This window comes from Oncorhynchus kisutch, linkage group LG27 (genome assembly GCF_002021735.2).
Source record: "Oncorhynchus kisutch isolate 150728-3 linkage group LG27, Okis_V2, whole genome shotgun sequence".
Lineage (NCBI taxonomy): Eukaryota > Metazoa > Chordata > Actinopteri > Salmoniformes > Salmonidae > Oncorhynchus > Oncorhynchus kisutch.
This window is the reverse complement of record NC_034200.2, coordinates 8,629,495-8,648,054: the sequence shown is the minus strand read 5'-3', so window position 1 is coordinate 8,648,054 and position 18,560 is coordinate 8,629,495. Positions and strand designations below refer to the sequence as shown.

Sequence of the window (18,560 nt, the reverse complement as noted above, 5' to 3'; positions counted from 1 at the left end):
AACATAACCTTGGTTTACTTGGTGTTTAAAACAAGTTTATTCTGGCAAACTCACTCCCCGATATTTTCCAAATCTACTTGCTGTACCTGTTGAACCGATATTCTTGCTGTATAAATTATACTGTATTGATTAGTGTATTGTGTGTGTGTGTGTGTAATGTATGTGTGTCATTAGGCATGCATGCGTGTGTGTGTAAATGTGCATGTGTGTGCACGTATATTGTTTGAGCGTTCCTCCCTTAATAATTTACATGGGCATGATTCAGAACTATTTTTAAGCATTAGCTCCATGCCTTTCTGCAATTAAATATATTTCCCATTGATCTTTCACACGTACTGATATATTGCCTGAGCCGTTTCTAGTCCTGCTGGAACACAATCAGCTAGTGGTCTGTTCTCATCTGCTGCTACAATTAGACATGTGTTTCCAGTGATGAAGAGGCAATTTATTTGATTCTCCAGTTTCAGTCCAATATTGAATGGTTTAATTTGCAGTGCTGCCTGGCAGATTTACAATGGGTATAGCATGGATCTATTTCAGATGTTCAGCCAACAAAGTGTTGAAGGAGATACAGAATAGCTTAAGTTCTTCAACACAACAGGATTTTCTCTGTTTGTAACTACAGGCAGGCACAGATGCTTCAACCTCTGTGCAATCTAATAATACAGTAACTTCATTGGTATTCCAGTAAGACTCTCATCACTAGTTCAGTGTGTAATGCCTCTTCTCTCGCTTAGTCAGGGAATTTCACACATCGTCCCCTTTTGTCTGTTGTCATGGAGACTTTGTCCAAACAGGCCTGTATTGAGTATTATCAGCTGTGCAGGTGAGGGTTGTTGAATTTTAAAACTCGCTGTGGGATGCACTGTGATTGCGTGTGTGTTTGTAGGCTACACAGGCCCTGCCATATAGAGAGAGAATGTGTGTGTGTGTGTGTGTGTGTGTGTGTGTGTGTGTGTGGTGAGAGGTGGGGCATTAACTAAGGCTTCAGTTACATCAGAGCTGTTTAAAAAGTACTGCAGAGGGAGAGAGTGGGCTTTATAGAGACAGAGCCACAAAAGGTATTCAACCCGCACTCTCAGAATAGGACAACAGGAATTTATAGTGTACAGTTGAGGATTTCCATGTACACTACATGACCAAAAGTATGTGGACACTTGCTCGTTGAACATCTCATTCCAAAATCATGGGCATTAGTATGGAGTTGGTCCCCTCTTTGCTGCTATAACAGACTCCACTCTTGGCATTCAGGTCAAAGAGTTCAATCTTGGTTTCATCAGACCAGAAAATCTTGTTTCCCATGGTCTGAGAGTCCTTTAGGTCCTTTTTTGCAAACTCCAAGCAGGCGGTCATGTGCCTTTTACTGAGGAGTGGTTTCCGCCTGGCCACTCTACCATAAAGGCTTGATTGGTGGAGTGCTGCAGAGATGGTTGTCCTTCTGGAATGTTCTCACAACTCCACAGAGGAACTCTGGAGCTCTGTCAGTGACCATCGGGTTCTTGGTCACCTCCCTGACCAAGGCCTTTCTCCCCTAATTGCTCATTTTGGCTGGGCGGCCAGCTCTAGGAAGTGTTTTGGTGATTCCAAACTTCTTCCATTAAAGAATGATGGAGGCCATTTCGGGACCTTCAATGCTGCAGAAATGTTTTGGTGCCCTTCCCCAGATCTGTGCTTCGACACAATCCTGTCTCGGAGCTCTTCCTTGGATTTTGCTTTGACATGCACCGTCAACTGTGGGACCTTATGTAGACAGGTGTGTGCCTTTCCAAATCACATCCAATCAATTGAATTTACCACAAGTGGACTCCAAGTTGTAGAAACATCTCAAGGATGATCAATGGAAACAGGATGCACCTATACTCAATTTCGAGTCTCATAGCAAAGGGTCTGAATACTTATGTAAATAAGGTATTTCTGTTTTTATTTTTTATAAATGTGCAAACATTTATAAAAACCTGTTTGCGCTTTGTCATTATGGGGTATTGTGTGTAGATTGATGAGGAACATTTTTATTTTATTTAATCCATTTTAGAATAAGGCTGTAAGGTAACAAAATGTGGAAGAAGTGAAGGAGTCTGAATACTTTCCGAATGCACCGTATACATTTTTCAACATAAAATGTAAGCAAAGGCTTTGATTTCTGATCAAACAGATGGCAAAGGTGTTTCCAAAAACATCTAGCAGAAAAAGTCTTAAGCATTAAAAATACATCAAAACACAATCATGTTGAAGTAAACACCCCTGCCATCTAATATCAACACTTATATTTACTTTACCAGAAATATGCCGTCTGTTAGTTTAAGAAATATTGCATGGTGTCTTGTCATTCTGTTACCAAAAATGTGTTTTCAAATTTCTCTCCCTCGTGAGGAGGGAGGATAATGGAAGTTCACAGAATTAACAAGTTAAGGTAGACATACCAATTATTTAGTGTTTTTACTGATAACAATTTGGTTTATGATATATTAAGTGATTTTACCAAGTTGGTAACAGAATGACCCAAAACATCTGTAACAGAATGACTGCAACAATTGTCTACAATGGGGATTCATAGTAGGTCACTTGCTACTTTCCTCCCTTCCACTGGCATACTGTTATATTCAGCTAATAATTGTTTTCTTTCCCTTTCTGTCACGTGGTGGTCGAAGCAAGAGCGTGAAAACAGTCTGGACAAGCCCTCCCCCAGACAGCACAGTACAGTAAATAAAAGTAGAGAATAGGTCAGTACTGTGCTGAACAGTGGAGGCTGCTGAGGGGAGGACGGCTCATAATAATGTCTGGAATGGAGCAAATGGAATTGCATCAAACAGATGGGAAACCATGTGTTTGGTGTATTTGATACCCTTCCACTTATTTCACTCAAAACCATGACCACAACCTAATTACGGTGCCACCAACCTCCTGTACTGAAGTATACTCTACGGTACAGAACTCTACTGTACTAATCTCTGTACAGTAGAGTTGGGTGTAATGCTGCCAGAACACGGGGGAGCAGAACTCCCTCACTTTTTTTATTTTGAGATTTTTTATTTTTTATTTTTTTTATTTTACCTTTATTTAACCAGGTAGGCAAGTTGAGAACAAGTTCTCATTTACAATTGCGACCTGGCCAAGATAAAGCAAAGCAGTTCGACAGATAAAACGACACAGAGTTACACATGGAGTAAAAACAAACATACAGTCAATAATGCAGTATAAACAAGTCTATATACAATGTGAGCAAATGAGGTGAGAAGGGAGGTAAAGGCAAAAAAGGCCATGATGGCAAAGTAAATACAATATAGCAAGTAAAATACTGGAATGGTAGTTTTGCAATGGAAGAATGTGCAAAGTAGAAATAAAAATAATGGGGTGCAAAGGAGCAAAATAAATAAATAAATTAAAATTAAATACAGTTGGGAAAGAGGTAGTTGTTTGGGCAAAATTATAGGTGGTCTATGTACAGGTGCAGTAATCTGTGAGCTGCTCTGACAGTTGGTGCTTAAAGCTAGTGAGGGAGATAAGTGTTTCCAGTTTCAGAGATTTTTGTAGTTCGTTCCAGTCATTGGCAGCAGAGAACTGGAAGGAGAGGCGGCCAAAGAAAGAATTGGTTTTGGGGGTGACTAGAGAGATATACCTGCTGGAGCGTGTGCTACAGGTGGGAGATGCTATGGTGACCAGCGAGCTGAGATAAGGGGGGACTTTACCTAGCAGGGTCTTGTAGATGACATGGAGCCAGTGGGTTTGGCGACGAGTATGAAGCGAGGGCCAGCCAACGAGAGCGTACAGGTCGCAATGGTGGGTAGTATATGGGGCTTTGGTGATAAAACGGATTGCACTGTGATAGACTGCATCCAATTTGTTGAGTAGGGTATTGGAGGCTATTTTGTAAATGACATCGCCAAAGTCGAGGATTGGTAGGATGGTCAGTTTTACAAGGGTACGTTTGGCAGCATGAGTGAAGGATGCTTTGTTGCGAAATAGGAAGCCAATTCTAGATTTAACTTTGGATTGGAGATGTTTGATATGGGTCTGGAAGGAGAGTTTACAGTCTAACCAGACATCTAAGTATGATTACACAGAGCTGGTAAAACTATTTCTGTCAATTACATTTATAATTACCACAATTTCCATGAAAAATGATAGAATGACTAACTAAATAAATATGTATAGCAGCCTAGAGGTAGGTTTATAGTGGTTTCTTCCCTGTCTTCTCTCTGGCAGTGGCGGGAATGATGAACTGTAGGCTACGTGTGTGCACTCGAAGGCCCATTGGAGGCTTGACCACTTTGGAGGCTTGACAAACTCATTCGCTCTTTAAAGGGACTAAGAGAAAGGCCAGGTACAAGAACCCTGGAAGGTGCAGTGGCTGGAAGAGGGGTAAAACTCCCTCAGTGAAAATAAAAAAATTGTCACACTCAATCACCAGCAGTTCCTATCCAGCCTTATAAAAAGGCACGCCTGGAACGGATCAGGCTGCAGCACAGTCCTGAGTACACACACCTGGTAGTTCAGGTAAACATCCTGGAGCGCGAGAGTTGGCCAGAGCCTTTCCCTCTGGGATTCGGGGAAGAAGGCATTCACATCCCGTGCCAACGCTTCTCACTCCCGTGCTCCTCCACCATCAATGGCTTTAGGGACTTTGTTGACAGTTGGGGAGAACAGGTTCCACGTGAGCTGAGACCACTGCTTAACTGTACTTAACTGGGTGGGGGTTTAGCAGCATGAACCTTATCACACCAACAAGATATAGGATACAAATTCACCATGTGTCTGCCTTGATGTTCATAAAACGGACTGGTCTCGTGGTAATTGACCGTTCATTAAAATAAACACTCTTAGCATCTTCTGTCTTCCACACAGTCTACAAGCCACTGATGCAGACCTTTGGAACATCTACCTTTTTAAAAAGTCTAATAAATCCCTGTCATATAGCCTACACCATCACAATAAATCCATTTTTTTATTTTAGACAGGTCTAAAGAAACATGATATGAAGAAACTGTAGTCTAATTCAGAAGAACAGAATAGCATACTGTGAGTTGTCCTTGTTAGGCCCTGATATATCTATGTCATATGGCTGTGGGCTACACTAGTTAATTTTATAATTTTGTGGAATTATTTTATATTATGAAGAATACAATTGAAAATAGCTGAATTAAATAAAGGATATTTTCTCCAAACGATTTCCAAGGAAGTGCGCACATGCGGCTATTCTGTGTTGAGCGGTTAACAAAGAAATAGAAACTCCTATATGCTTAATTTAGAGTTATTTATGCACCTTCAGTAGTTCTACAAACGTTGGGCTATACGTTTTATTTTTGAATACATTCTAAGGCTGCATGATACGACCATTGAAAAAAGTTGCATGAAAGGCATGAGCTCTGTTTTGTGCAGGCTGCGCGCCCTTAATCAGTCTGTCATTTACAATTTGAAAGGAAGTTGATGATATTCTCATCAGGTCTCGAATTTCCCGGCAGCATGCTCCTTGTGTGGCCATAATGCCCCCTCAAAAATCCATGCCAAAGTGACCATTGTGTCCTTGGGCTGAATATAATAATTATTCCCTTATCCCGGCTGCCGTGCTCCGAAGCACCTCTCACTCACATGGCTCTCTCAGATATTTCAATTCGTATTAGCCAATGCATGTCACGTTATCGGGTCCTTCTCACAGACATCTCAGCTAAGAAGTAGGCTCGAAGACTGATATCGGGGACGCAACTGAGCGAGTCCCTCTTATAAAATTCTGAGGCGTCTATTGAAGATGTTAGAAGAGCTGTCCACATTTAGCCTACTTTTTATCAGCCAACTAGATGAGAAGGCCTAACGAACAACAAAAGCCATTCTACTATCATCCCTAGTACAAAAGTTGACCTATTGTATTGGTCAACATGTCCTTCTGTGCAATAAATAAATATTCCAAACCTAGTCTGGGACAGTTGTGGGATGCGATAGATCCCAAATTCACATTAAAAAAACAAACATTTTAAAAGCAATGAGGCTGATGCAACAGAACAGAATGTTTAGCTTAAAATGTTGATCAATTATTAGGTTATTTCTTCACATTATAAGCGCAGCAATGTGCACACAGCAGTAGGCTACAAGTGCGAATGTTCCAAAAGGCAATCAATTATCTGGAAAACACTCAAAAGGGACCGCAAATGCGAAAATGCATGTAATGCTTTATTATAAAAGGTTAAAAAAATTATGGTGAAAATGATCTTCCCCAAACTTGAAACTCGCGCACCGCCTATGTCTACCAGTTAGGCTCTACACCGGTTGTAAAGTGGATTAATGTGCTTCATTTTAAGAAGTTATTTGGCCACTTCAGTTGTGATACAAACCTTATCAAAACATATAGGCCTATGAGCTAGGCTACATGAGGTGTGTGACTATGATTTCACTACTTGGTCAATCGATTTGAAAAAAAAAAAATTGAAGTGACAAGTAATTAAAGAGCAGCAGTAAAATAACAATAGCGAGGCTATATACAGGGGGATACTGGTACAGAGTCAATGTGCGGGGGCACCGGTTAGTCGAGGTAATATGTACATGTAGGTAGAGTTAAAGTGACTATGCATAGATAATAAACGGAGTAGCAGCAGTGTAAAGGGGAGGGGGGTGCAAATAGTTTGGGTAGCCATTTGATTAGCTGTTCAGGAGTCTTATGGATTGGGGGTAGAAGCTGTTAAAAAGCCTTTTGGACCTAGACGTGCTTCGGTACCGCTTGCCGTGCAGTAGCAAAGAGAACAGTCTATGACTAGGGTGGCTGGAGACTTTGATTTTTATGCCTTCCTCTGACACTGCCTGGTAAAGAGGTTCTGGATGGCAGGAAGCTTGGCCCCAGTGATGTACTAGGCTGTACGAACTACCCTCTGTAGGGCCTTGCGGTCAGAGGCCGAGCAGTTGCCATACCAGGCAGTGATGCATCCAGTCAGTATGCTCTCAATGGTGCAGCTGTCAAACTTTTTGAGGATCTGAGGACCCATGTCAAATTTCTTTAGTTTCCTGAGGGAGAATAGGCTTTGTCGTGCCCTCTTCACGACTGTCTTGGTGTGTTTGGACCATGATAGTTTGTTGGTGATGTGGACACCGAGGAACTTGAAGCTCTCAACCTGCTCCACTACAGCCCCGTCGATGAGAATGGTGGGGGCGTGCTCGGTCCTCCTTTTCCTGTAGTCCAAAATCATCTCCTTTGTCTTGATCATGTTGAGGGAGAGGTTGTTGTCCTGGCACTGCACGGCCAGGTCTTCCTATAGGCTGTCTCATTGTTGTCAGTGATCAGGCCTACCACTGTTGTGTTATCTGCAAACTTAATGATGGTGTTGGAGTCGTGCCTGGCCATGCAGTCATGAGTGAACAGGGAGTACAGGAGGGGACTGAGCACGCACCCCTGAGGGGCTCCAGTGTTGAGGATCAGCGTAGCGGATGTGTTGTTACCTACCCTTACCACCTGGGGGCGGCCCATCAGGAAGTCCAGGATCCAGTTGCCGAGGGAGGTGTTTAGTCCCAGGGTCCTTAGCTTAGTGATTAGCTTTAAGGACACTATGGTGTTGAACTCTGAGCTGTAGTCAATGAATAGCATTCTCACATAGGTGTTCCTTTTGTCCAGGTGGGAAAGGGTAGTGTTGAGTGCAATAGAGATGGCATCATCTGTGGATCTGTTGGGGCGGTATGCAAATTGGAGTGGGTCTAGGGTTTCTGGGATAATGGTGTTGATGTGAGCCATTACCATTCTTTCAAAGCAATTCATGGCTATAGACATGAGTGCTACTGGTCAGTAGTTATTTAGTGTTCTTGGGCACAGATACTATGGTGGTGTGCTTGAAACATGTTGGTATTACAGACTCAGTCAGAGTGAGGTTGAAAATGCCAGTGAAGACACTTGCCATTTGGTCAGCACATGCTCTGAGTACACGTTCTGGTAATCCGTCTGGCCCTGCGGCCTTGTGAATGTTGACCTGTTAAAAGGTCTTACTCACATCAGCTATGGAGAGCGTGATCACACAGTCGTCTAGAACTGCTGATGCTCTCATGCATGCCTTAGTGTTGCTTGCCTCGAAGCGAGCGTAGAAGTGATTTAGCTTGTCTGGTAGGCTTGTGTCACTGGGCAGCTCGCGGCTGTGCTTCTCTTTGTAGTCTGTAATAGTTTGCAAGCCCTGCCACATCTGACGAGCATCGTAGCCGGTGTAGTGCGACTCAATCTTGGTCCTGTATTGACGCTTTGCCTGTTTGATGGTTCGTCGGAGGGCATAGCAGGATTTCTTATCAGCTTCCAGGTTAGAGTCCCGCTCCTTGAAAGCGGCAACTCTACCCTTTAGCTCAGTGCGGATTTTGCCTGTAATCCATGGCTTCTGGTATGTACATACTGTCACTGTGGGGACGACGTCATCGACACACTTATTGATGAAGCCAGTGACTGATGTGATGTACTCAATGCCATCGGAAGAATCCCAGAACATATTCCAGTCTGTGTAGCAAAACAGTCCTGGAGTTTAGCATCTGCTTCATTGAACTTTTTTTTATTGACCGAGTCACTGGTGCTTCCCTGTTTCTTTATTACAAAAACAACACATTTGGCATTATAGCTTTCATCTAAACAACCCTGGGACCTCATTTATAAAAAGGTACTAAAAAATACTCTAAACCTTGCATGTGCCAGTTTTGCTCAAAGGTTGGTATTTATACATTTTGAACTTGACAGGAAAGTGTGCATGTCTTCACGCAAATCTCAGACCATGCATACGCACAACTTGTAGTGGAAACTGTTTAGAAACCACATTTTGGGGGGGGAAATCGAGGTGTTTGATGCACAGGAATTATAATAGTGGTAGGTTAATAAAAACATTAAATGACAAAAAGCTGCATTTGCCGTTGATAAGGTCATATAGCAGAATGTCGCCTAATATATTTATTTTACTTTCATTATATAGGCCTAAATCATAATCATATTGCGTGGCATGTCTCTCCTTTTCTGACATGACTGGTTTATTCCAACTCTACAACAAACATTAGGCTACCATTTATTCATCGCTCATTCAATAGCCAACCATGCTCAACTAAATAGACCGGCATAGCCTATGACAGTTGTGCAATATTTGTTAAATAGACAATCAATCTTGCAGAATGAGTCCAGTATTTGGCACTCGTTATAGGCAACATGCATTTTTTTAAAGTCACTGCAAAAGATGAAAACATTCTGCCCACACTCTTTTCTGCTTTCTTATAGAAATGGATATGGTCCAGTTGCAACATTTCCAAATCATACAGCAAATGGGGGTATTTTTGTTACCATAAAAGGTTAATGGAAGGGGTTTTCCAGGCAGGGTTGTAGCGCTAGTTCACGAGCACACAAAAATTATATGGCTGTGATTTATCAATGAAAACATGCATATATATGTTGTGTGTGACATTTTGATAAATCCTAGTAATGTGGCCCACGCACGCCAGTTTTTATTATGAAACGTATGCACTGTTGATAAATGAGGTCCATGGAGATTGATGTCGAATATATTTTTGTTGAAAACTTTATTGAAAGTTATGCTTAAATCTGTTTTGCACAGTGTACGCCAAACAGTGTACGCTTGCATTGACTGCAAGGTAACAAGACAAGTAAAGCCTATGCATTCAAAAACATCAGCATCACCACCATCTTCTGTATCTACTGCAACACCACACCGATAAAACACAACAGGCCAGTCATACTAGTGTAACCTCCTATGGCGGAATCCCAAATGTCTCCCTATTCGCTATATAGTGCAGTACTTTTTAGGCCCAAAGGGCTTTGGTCAAAAGTAGTTCCCTTTTGAAGTGAAATATGGTGCTATTTCGGACAAAGTTAAATTAGGTGTAATTTAGAATGCAGTCTGTGGGTGCTCTAAAGCCTCTGCCAGGAGTTGTCACTGGGGTAGTGCAGTTGTCCTATAACCACAGGGTTGCTGGCTCATTTTGTCCCACAACAATGTGTACTGTGTGTAAAAGCACCCCAAATGTCAAGCAGTGACACATATGAAAGCCTTCATCTGTGTTTGTTTTCAGCAGAGTTTCAATTATTTTTTTTTTTTAAAGCTTCTAAGTCAAAGGCAAACGTATTCCTCGATGTGGGTATATAAGGTGTGTCTTGCTGTATATATTATTGTTTCTGTCGACGCGTATGATTGTTATTAGAAATGGTATGGGGTTGAAAAGGACAAATTATTAGACAACAAAAAGTGCCAATACTATAATCACATATAGACTTAAATGGACTAAATGCTACTAGCATATGCCAAGCAAAAGAGCAGTGAAAACAAAGTATAGTACAAACATAACTCACTTTTGTCCATGAGGCAGGCTAAAGTGTCTGATTTTTATTGAGCACTTGGCCACTTTGATGAGTTGGTTTTGATATTTCCTTGGAGAATTCACAACAATAGTTTAATGTATGTATTGACCCCAAGAGTGGATGCTTAATGGGGATCCAAAGAAATTAACCAAAGTGAGACTCGTAACTACCCACAAAACAGGAACATTAATCCTGCCTGTTATGTTCTTTATGTAAGAGTTCTGTCAAGATATGGTGTTGCCCTTTGTGACTCTGTTCCTCTGTTTTCACAGTGAAGAAAGCCAAGCTGGATGGACCCCAAGGTACGTGTAGCTATTCAAAATATTGCCTAGTCAGACCATTACTCTGTTCCAGCTGGCTGATAGGTATTATTAGATAGGTACTGTTTGGCGTAGGACAGAGAATCTTCGACCAACCTTAACCTTTTCGATACTTCCTCAATTCCTGACGTGGAAGATAATCATCGTTTTCTAAACGTTCATGTCTAGTTGCCGGGGGTTTGTTGGAATTAAGGACATGCTGCATTATTAAATAAAATAAATGTTTTGCTCCTTGAAGCAATCCAACGATGTGTACATTGCCATCTTGTATTTCAAATCTCCTCTCATTGATTGAGACAGGTGGGTGTCCACCACCTGCGGACGAATAACAAGTGATGATGGCAGAAGCACTGTTTGAATCGGATATCGCGTTGAGTAAAGTTAATGGACATGAGTGGAAAACTATAACATTGAAGACTGGTGCAAAACGGGCTAAAGTTGTTAATGAAGATAGGCCTCGGTCTAATAATGCTTCATTCCTTGTTGGAATACATTTCATGGGTAAGGATGTGTTTTTGGGAGATCCTTTGCAGTCAAGGAGATGGTGGAGGATGCACTGCGAAAGGTGGAGTCAATCAAAGTGACCAGGAGTGATAGGGAGTTGATGTACGTTCCTAAGGTCCTCCCGATCCGTGCAAGCCTAACCTTGACTGTGTGGCATTAACCCTTAACAGTTAAAAGAAGGTGTTTACATCAAACAGTTTGCATTGACTTCTCTCCCCATATTTATACATTGCCTGCACCCCTAAATTCAACCTGAAGCCTATATGGGTTATGAATGCCGTATGAACCTGTCTTCGGTAACAGTCCATCAGGCCAGTATGAGGTCTACCTGTGTTGATTCTAAGCTTCCTGGACCAACCGGAAGTGGTTAAAATCACCCTAAAAGTGTATATCCATACCCTGCCTGCAGTTTGATAGACATAGTGCATTCAACCCTGTGTAAATCAGTCAATTCTTAACGTAAAGACTTAAAACTCAGGATTCTGTAAAAGCATACCCCAATGAGGATATGTGTTGACTTATAACAACCGGAAGTGTCATAATTGGTGTCTCAGGTGCTGTTTCGAGGGGTTAAAAAAGTCAAATCTTTCCAAAACTTCATATGTGTGATTAGGCAACCCCCATGAACTGTGAATCAGTCATTTTTCCCATAAAATTTCAAAGGAAAACTAAATCACACACACACACAACTTGGAAGGAGGGATGTATTGGGGTCCGTAGAGACAGACAGTTAGCTTTTGTTCGAGCTAAAAAAGAACCGTCAGACCTAGAGTTCCGAAACTTTAGAAACCTGTTCTAGACCTCAGGTCAATAGTGCGTGGAGAGTTAGGTGGCTCTAGAAGGTTCTCGGACCGAGAAACAGCCACGTACATTTGCAATGACTTCAATTCATTTTGACCATTACGAAAATGAAGACATTTAGAAAAGTCTCAGAGACGCAAGACTAGGTGCATTGAAACCGGCTCGGCCCATAGAGACGGACCCCAACGTTTCTGTCCGATAGCTCATTCAAGGACCCCATAGCAAGGCATGGAAAAAAAAAAAAATCGATTTTCAGCACCAATTAGGGTTTTGCTCGGGCACCGAAGGACCCATCGAGCCGAAACTCGGGATTCGGGGTCGCCTCACATAGGCCTACACATAATGTCCGAACTGGACCCGCAGCTAGAACGTAACTATGTGTTTTACGTTTTTATTATGTTTTAAACTGAAGGCACTGTGAATTATGGGCCTGCTCTGACATATGTGATAGTTGGCTTCTAAATGAGTTGGAAAAAGTGGGTTTGGTGTCTATTGGTATCAGTTTGGTGTCAGAATGACATCTAATTGACTGATGGACACTGACTTGCTAGTTGACTTTTGTACATTTGCAATATGTTTAAACAGTGAGGTACCATCACCAAAGTGACATTCTGAAATCAACCCTAACGAGCGATTGAGATGAACCAGAATCACTGCCCAGCCATCCCGAGTTCATCGGGCCAGTCAATTTCACATTCCTGCAGGATTTTTATAGCATGACAAATTCAGGATGGTAAATGCCCATTGAACCATATTGCAAATGCACGTGCACTTGCAATATGATTCAACAGTGAAATCACCAAATGGACATGATGAAATCAACACAACGAGCGACGGAAAGGAACAACTATCACTTCCCGGCCATCCTGTGTTCATCAGACCAGTCAATTTTGCATTTCTGCAGGATTTTTGAGCACGTCAAATTTCTTATGTTATTTGGCCAAAGAAAAAGTTACTTTTGACTTTTGACTTCCTATGAAATCATATTGTAAATGGACAAATCATATTCCTTATGCACAAAAAAAAAAAAAAGTTATGATAATAAAATTTTACAAAAGTATATTCATACAGTTCTTACACATGATTAATTGACATAAAATTGAAACAATTTCGAAAAACGGTCCAGATAGCACTTTTTTACGAGGGTGATACGTTTTTAAATAAAAGTTCACATTTTCGACTTTTGACTTCCTGTGAAATCATATTGCAAATGGACAAAACATATGCACAAGTAAAATCATTTTTTAAATGATAATAAAATACGACTAAAATATGTTGATACAGTTCTGATACGTGTGTAATTGACTGAAAATTCGAAAGAATTTCGAAAAACGGTCCAGAAAGCACTTTTTTAAGGGTGTGTGAAGTTTTTTTTATAAAATGTTGCTATTTTTGACTTTTGACTTCCTATGAAATCATATTCCAAATGGAGAAAACATATGCCTTATGCACAAGTAAAAAAATAATAATAATAAAAAAAAAAATGATGATGATAATAAAATATGACTAAAGTATGTTGATACAGTTCTTATACATGTGTAATTGACAAAAAAATCGGAAGAATATCGAAAAACGGTCCAGAAAGCACTTTTTTTGAAAAAAAATGCACTTTTTCAAAATGTTGCTTTTGGATGTTGACTTGTGTTGCATTTCCAATATGAAAAACCAAGGTGGAGCGCACTCGCCACCTGTTGGAATTTTAAAGTGATACAACTGGCATTTGCCATATGGCATTTGCAATCAACTTTACACGAATCAACGCCGGATTGGGTGGTATTGGACACCGTGTATATGGTTTGTCCAATGTCAATGTTTTCCCATTAATTTTTGTCCATTTCAGGGGGGGTATTCCCTTACATTGTGAAAGCTTACGAGGAGTCATGGTCAATGACTGTATTGATTTGGACTTTATTTGGATCTCTTTTAGTCCCCATTTGGACTAATCTTCCAGGAGTCCTTAAACATTAAAATACAATTTATAATACAATCACATTCACATATTTCACACTATTACAAACATGCATAATGACCCAATAAATACTCAAACAAAAAAATATTGATTCTTCATCTAGTTCACATAGTCCCACAACATTTCTATATAATATATTTAAATTGTTTTAAAATGTTTAAATTTATATATTGAAAGGTTTCTAGTTTGCTCAGTTAATTTATTCCATTTCTGTAATGCTCTAAATTGAAATGTTATTTAGCCTATTTCTCTTTTCTTTTTAAATGATTTATATTATAAAATAAAATAAGCATGTTTTTTTCAATTACCTTCTCGATTGATGACCAACCAAGAACACTGCGCATGACTGCAACAGAAGAACCATATCTCCACCTTAAAACAATCCTTGCTGCTTTATTCTGTGCATTCTGCAGTCTCCTAACTTCACTTGATGATGCTTTTCCCCAGACCACCGAACAGTAGTTCACCTGACTCTCAATTAATGCTTGTGTTATTTGCTGAATAATTTTTCCTGGTAAATATTTTGCTATCCTTCTGATTATGCATGCTGTTTTAACATATATATATTTTTTTACATAGATTAGTTATTTGAGACGACCATGATAAATAGTTGTCTAGCTGCACTCCCAATAATTTGGTTTCTGCCACTTCCTCACTCCTCCCATACTTAATTGTTTCCCATGCTGTTTTGGCCTTTTCCTAGTTGAACAGACCAACATAACTTTGGTTTTCTTGGTGTTTAAAACAAGTTTGTTTTGGCAAACCCACTTCCTGATATTCTTCAAATCTCCTTGTTAAGTCTGCTGTACCTGTTGAACCGTTTGTCTTGCTGCATAAATTGTAGTATCATCAGCAAATATAGTAGATTGAGTTTCAACAAAGGCATAAGGAAGGTCGTTGGTATATATTAAATAAAGAAGTGGCCCAAGGCAGCTGCCCTGCGGTATTCCACAGTTTAACACATTAGGGGAAGAAAATGAACCATTGATATAGGTGGACTGTTTCCTGTCAGTTAGATAGGACTGTACCCAATTCAATGCTACCTCCTTAAAACCATAATGCATTAATTTAGTAAATTATTTCATGATCCACTAAATCAAATGCTGCACTGAAATCTAAAAATAGTACACCTACAAATTTGCCATTATCCATAGCATTGAGCCAACATTTGTCTACTCCCAATTACCCTCCAATATCTTACTGAGTGTAAGCTGTAAACGGTTCTGAATGAAGAAGTGCTGCTTGCATTGCTATGAAATCCAGTTTTAAGATGCTAACCCCCTACCCAAAACGAACATTAATATGAATGGAAATGTTTTGTTCTGGCTTTGCACGCAAGCACATGTTTCCTCTACTTCCCATCTGGGGAAGCATGGTGCCCATAATGCGAGGCTGATTAGCTAGACAAACTGGTGTGAACAAACAGGTGTACAAGGGTGTGAAACAAACGGGTGTGCACGTGAAGTGAGAAGACAGCATGCAATCCATGTTTGGTTTTGATTTCAGTAGGCTGAGGTAGCATCTAAAAACCGGATTTCATAATTTCCTGTTCACTGCTCGGCAATGCAAATGGCTCCTCACCAATAAGAACCATCTACAAATTATGGCTGTAGTTTCGGACGTGGGACATATGCTTCTAGCAAGTACAGTCATTGGACCATGACTTACAGTATCTTGCAAGCTGTCACAATGGAATGCCCTTAGACCACATCTTTTTAATAAATTAAATAAATCATAAAAGTGTCTAAACTTGGGCTACTGCGGCTATAACTAGGACCTGGTCAGGTCATGTGATCAGAAAAATGGCCTGGCCCTATCGATACATAGTCTGGTCCTACATCTGTAGGTGATTTTGAAACTACGGATACTTTCGGCTTGTCTTATTCTTTAAAAAAATGTTAGTAAAATATTTATTTGTATTATAATCATTGTATAATCCCAGCCAATATCAGTTTTTGGTTCCAGATTAAATTAACAAAGTATTTCTGTTGCTGAAAGTATGATATTTAACAAACAAACCCCCTTCTGTCATTACCATCAGATCATACAACCATCAATTTTTGTTTAAAACTGAATCAAAACCACAATGGGTTGTGATTTTATTATTTATTTAACCTTTATTTAACTAGGCAAGTCAGTTAAAACAAATTCTTATTTACAATGAAGGCCTACACCGGCCCAAAATTGACGGTGCTGGGCCAATTGTGCGCTGCCCTATGGGACTCCAAATCACGGCCGGTTGTCATACAACCAGGGTGTTTGTAGTGATGCCTCTAGCACTGAGATGCAGTGCCTTAGACTGCTGCGCTACATGCACATTTTACCTCAATCAATCACCCCAACTACCTCGTACCCCAGTACAGTACACTGACTCGTTACCGGTACTCCTTGTATATAACATGTATATAGCCTCATTATTGTTATTTTGTTTTACTTTTTTCTTATCTACTTGTTAATTTTCTTTATTTTTATCTGCATTGTTGGGAAGGCGCTCATAAGTAAGCATTTCATGGTAAATTCTACACTTGTTGTATTCGGCGCATGTGACAAATAACATTTTGATTGTTTGGTTTATCTATCTATAGGATTTGGCACTACCGGAATGTTTGTATTTTTAATATCCATATTGCATAACTATGTCCGTTTGCTGCCTGTGCTTGAATACCTACATTGAGGCTACCATAACAACAAGTTACTGCATTGTTTATGTATTTATCATTTTTAACTAGTTATATTGAGGACGTGATATTTAATGTGTTTAATCTATTAAAAAAAAAAAGTGTAGATTGTGGTGGTAATAACAGGATAATGATAAATTGCCATAAATGTTAAAAATAACTTTGGAAATAGGTTTTTACAATATACCATAAAGACGGTAAAATATTATGTGATGAGCAATATTGAGAAGGCAAAAGTTTGTATGGTTGGGAATTGCCAGGGACCTCATGATATGATATTACTACACAGGTGCGAATGCGATATGTATGGTGATTTTGTTGCGATTCTATGTTCCAAACATATTACCCATATGTCTGCTGCAGAGGGACAAGAGAGGCATGAGAAAATGAGTTTTGGCCAATTATGGAAGTGCAAAAAAACAAATTGGCTCAATATTTAAAAAGGAGGATAGAGAACAAGCTATGAAGGGAAAATACTGGATTTTTGGTACAGTCAACTAGCGTAAAATAATATTTTCAATATTGTCTAAAATAATATTGCGAATGTCTAATATCCCAATATGTAACTGTATTGATTTCCCCCATCACTACTACTTCTCATATCCTTGTTCTCCACTGTCACTTCCCAGATCTTATGTGACTTGATGTGTAAAATGTTGAAAAAGCACTATAATGGATCACTTTGTTCAGTGTGATGGTAATGAAGCAAAACTGTGAAAACTATTCTGTAGAAAATAATAAATTTAGTGCTTATGCACATATATTTGCCTCTTTTTTTCCAGGGTGTGAGACAACTGCCGTGTCAAAGTAAAACAGTCCAATCCAGAAATGAAATGCTCTTGGAAATAAAAAACAACAACATATATTTGAAAAAAAAACCAGACTTAAAAAAGCCGGTAGTTGCCCCTGTATATTTCAGAAACTTTTCAGACTGTAGTTCTTAAAACGGTACCAGACGAACGGCGGTCTCGAGGTCAGGCCAGGCAGGGGTTCAGCAACCAAATCCGAGTCCAAACAGTACAAGGGGATAGGCAGTCTTGAAGACAGAACAGCCAGAGTGGGTTCGGAGTCAGGACAGGCAAGGGTCAAAACCAGGAGGACTAAGAAACAAGAGAGACAGGGAAAAAATGTGAGCAAGGCAATTTTTTGGGGGGGGGATACCGTGTGTGTGTGACGCCTGTTTGACCGAGTGTATTAGACCCCCCCCCACACACACACACACACACACACAATCGACCTGTCTACAGTGCATCCGGAAAGTATTCAGACCCCTTCACTTTTTCCACATTTTGTTATGGCATAAAATATATTGAAACCTTATTCTATAATGGATTAAATACATGTTTTTCCTCATCAATCTACACACAATATCCCATAATGACAAAGCAAAAACAGGTTTTTAGAATTGTTTGCAAATTTATTAAAGATAAAAATGGATACATAAGTATTCAGACCCTTTGCTATAAGACTCAAAATTGAGCTCGGGTGCATGCTGTTTCCATTGATCATCATTTGAGTCCACCTGTAGTAAGTTCAAGATTCTCTGGTCTGATGAAACCAATATTGAACTCTTTGGCCTGAATGCCAAGCGTCCCGTCTGGGGGAAACCTGGCACCCTCCCTACGGTGAAGCATGGTGGGGGCAGCATCATGCTGTGGGGATGTTTTTTTAGCCGCAGGTATTTTGGTATTTGGTATTTTATTAGGATCCCCATTAGCCTGTTGCAAAATCAGCAGCTACTCTTTCTGGGGTCCACACAAAACATGAAACAGAATACAGAATGACATTATGCAGAACATCATTAGACAAGAACAGCTCAAGGATAGAACTACATACATTTTTAAAAAGGCACACGTAGCCTACATATCAATTCATACACACAAACTATCTAGGTCAAATAGGGGAGAGGCGTTGTGCCACGAGGTGTTGCTTTATCTGTTTTTTGAAACCAGGTTTGCTGTTTACTTGAGCAATATGAGATTGAA

The 18,560-nt window shown here is 40.0% G+C and overlaps 1 protein-coding gene across 1 annotated transcript in view; it reads left to right on the top strand.

Annotated features, from left to right (window-relative positions):
* The window catches only part of LOC109871484 (protein unc-13 homolog A-like), a 138,124-nt gene that overhangs the window by 7,318 nt on the left and 112,246 nt on the right, over positions 1-18,560 (top strand). Inside the window, exon 2 of the mRNA XM_031806721.1 lies at positions 10,576-10,605. Within this exon, the coding sequence (XP_031662581.1) occupies positions 10,576-10,605 (30 nt within the window). The remainder of the gene's footprint in view (positions 1-10,575; positions 10,606-18,560) is intronic.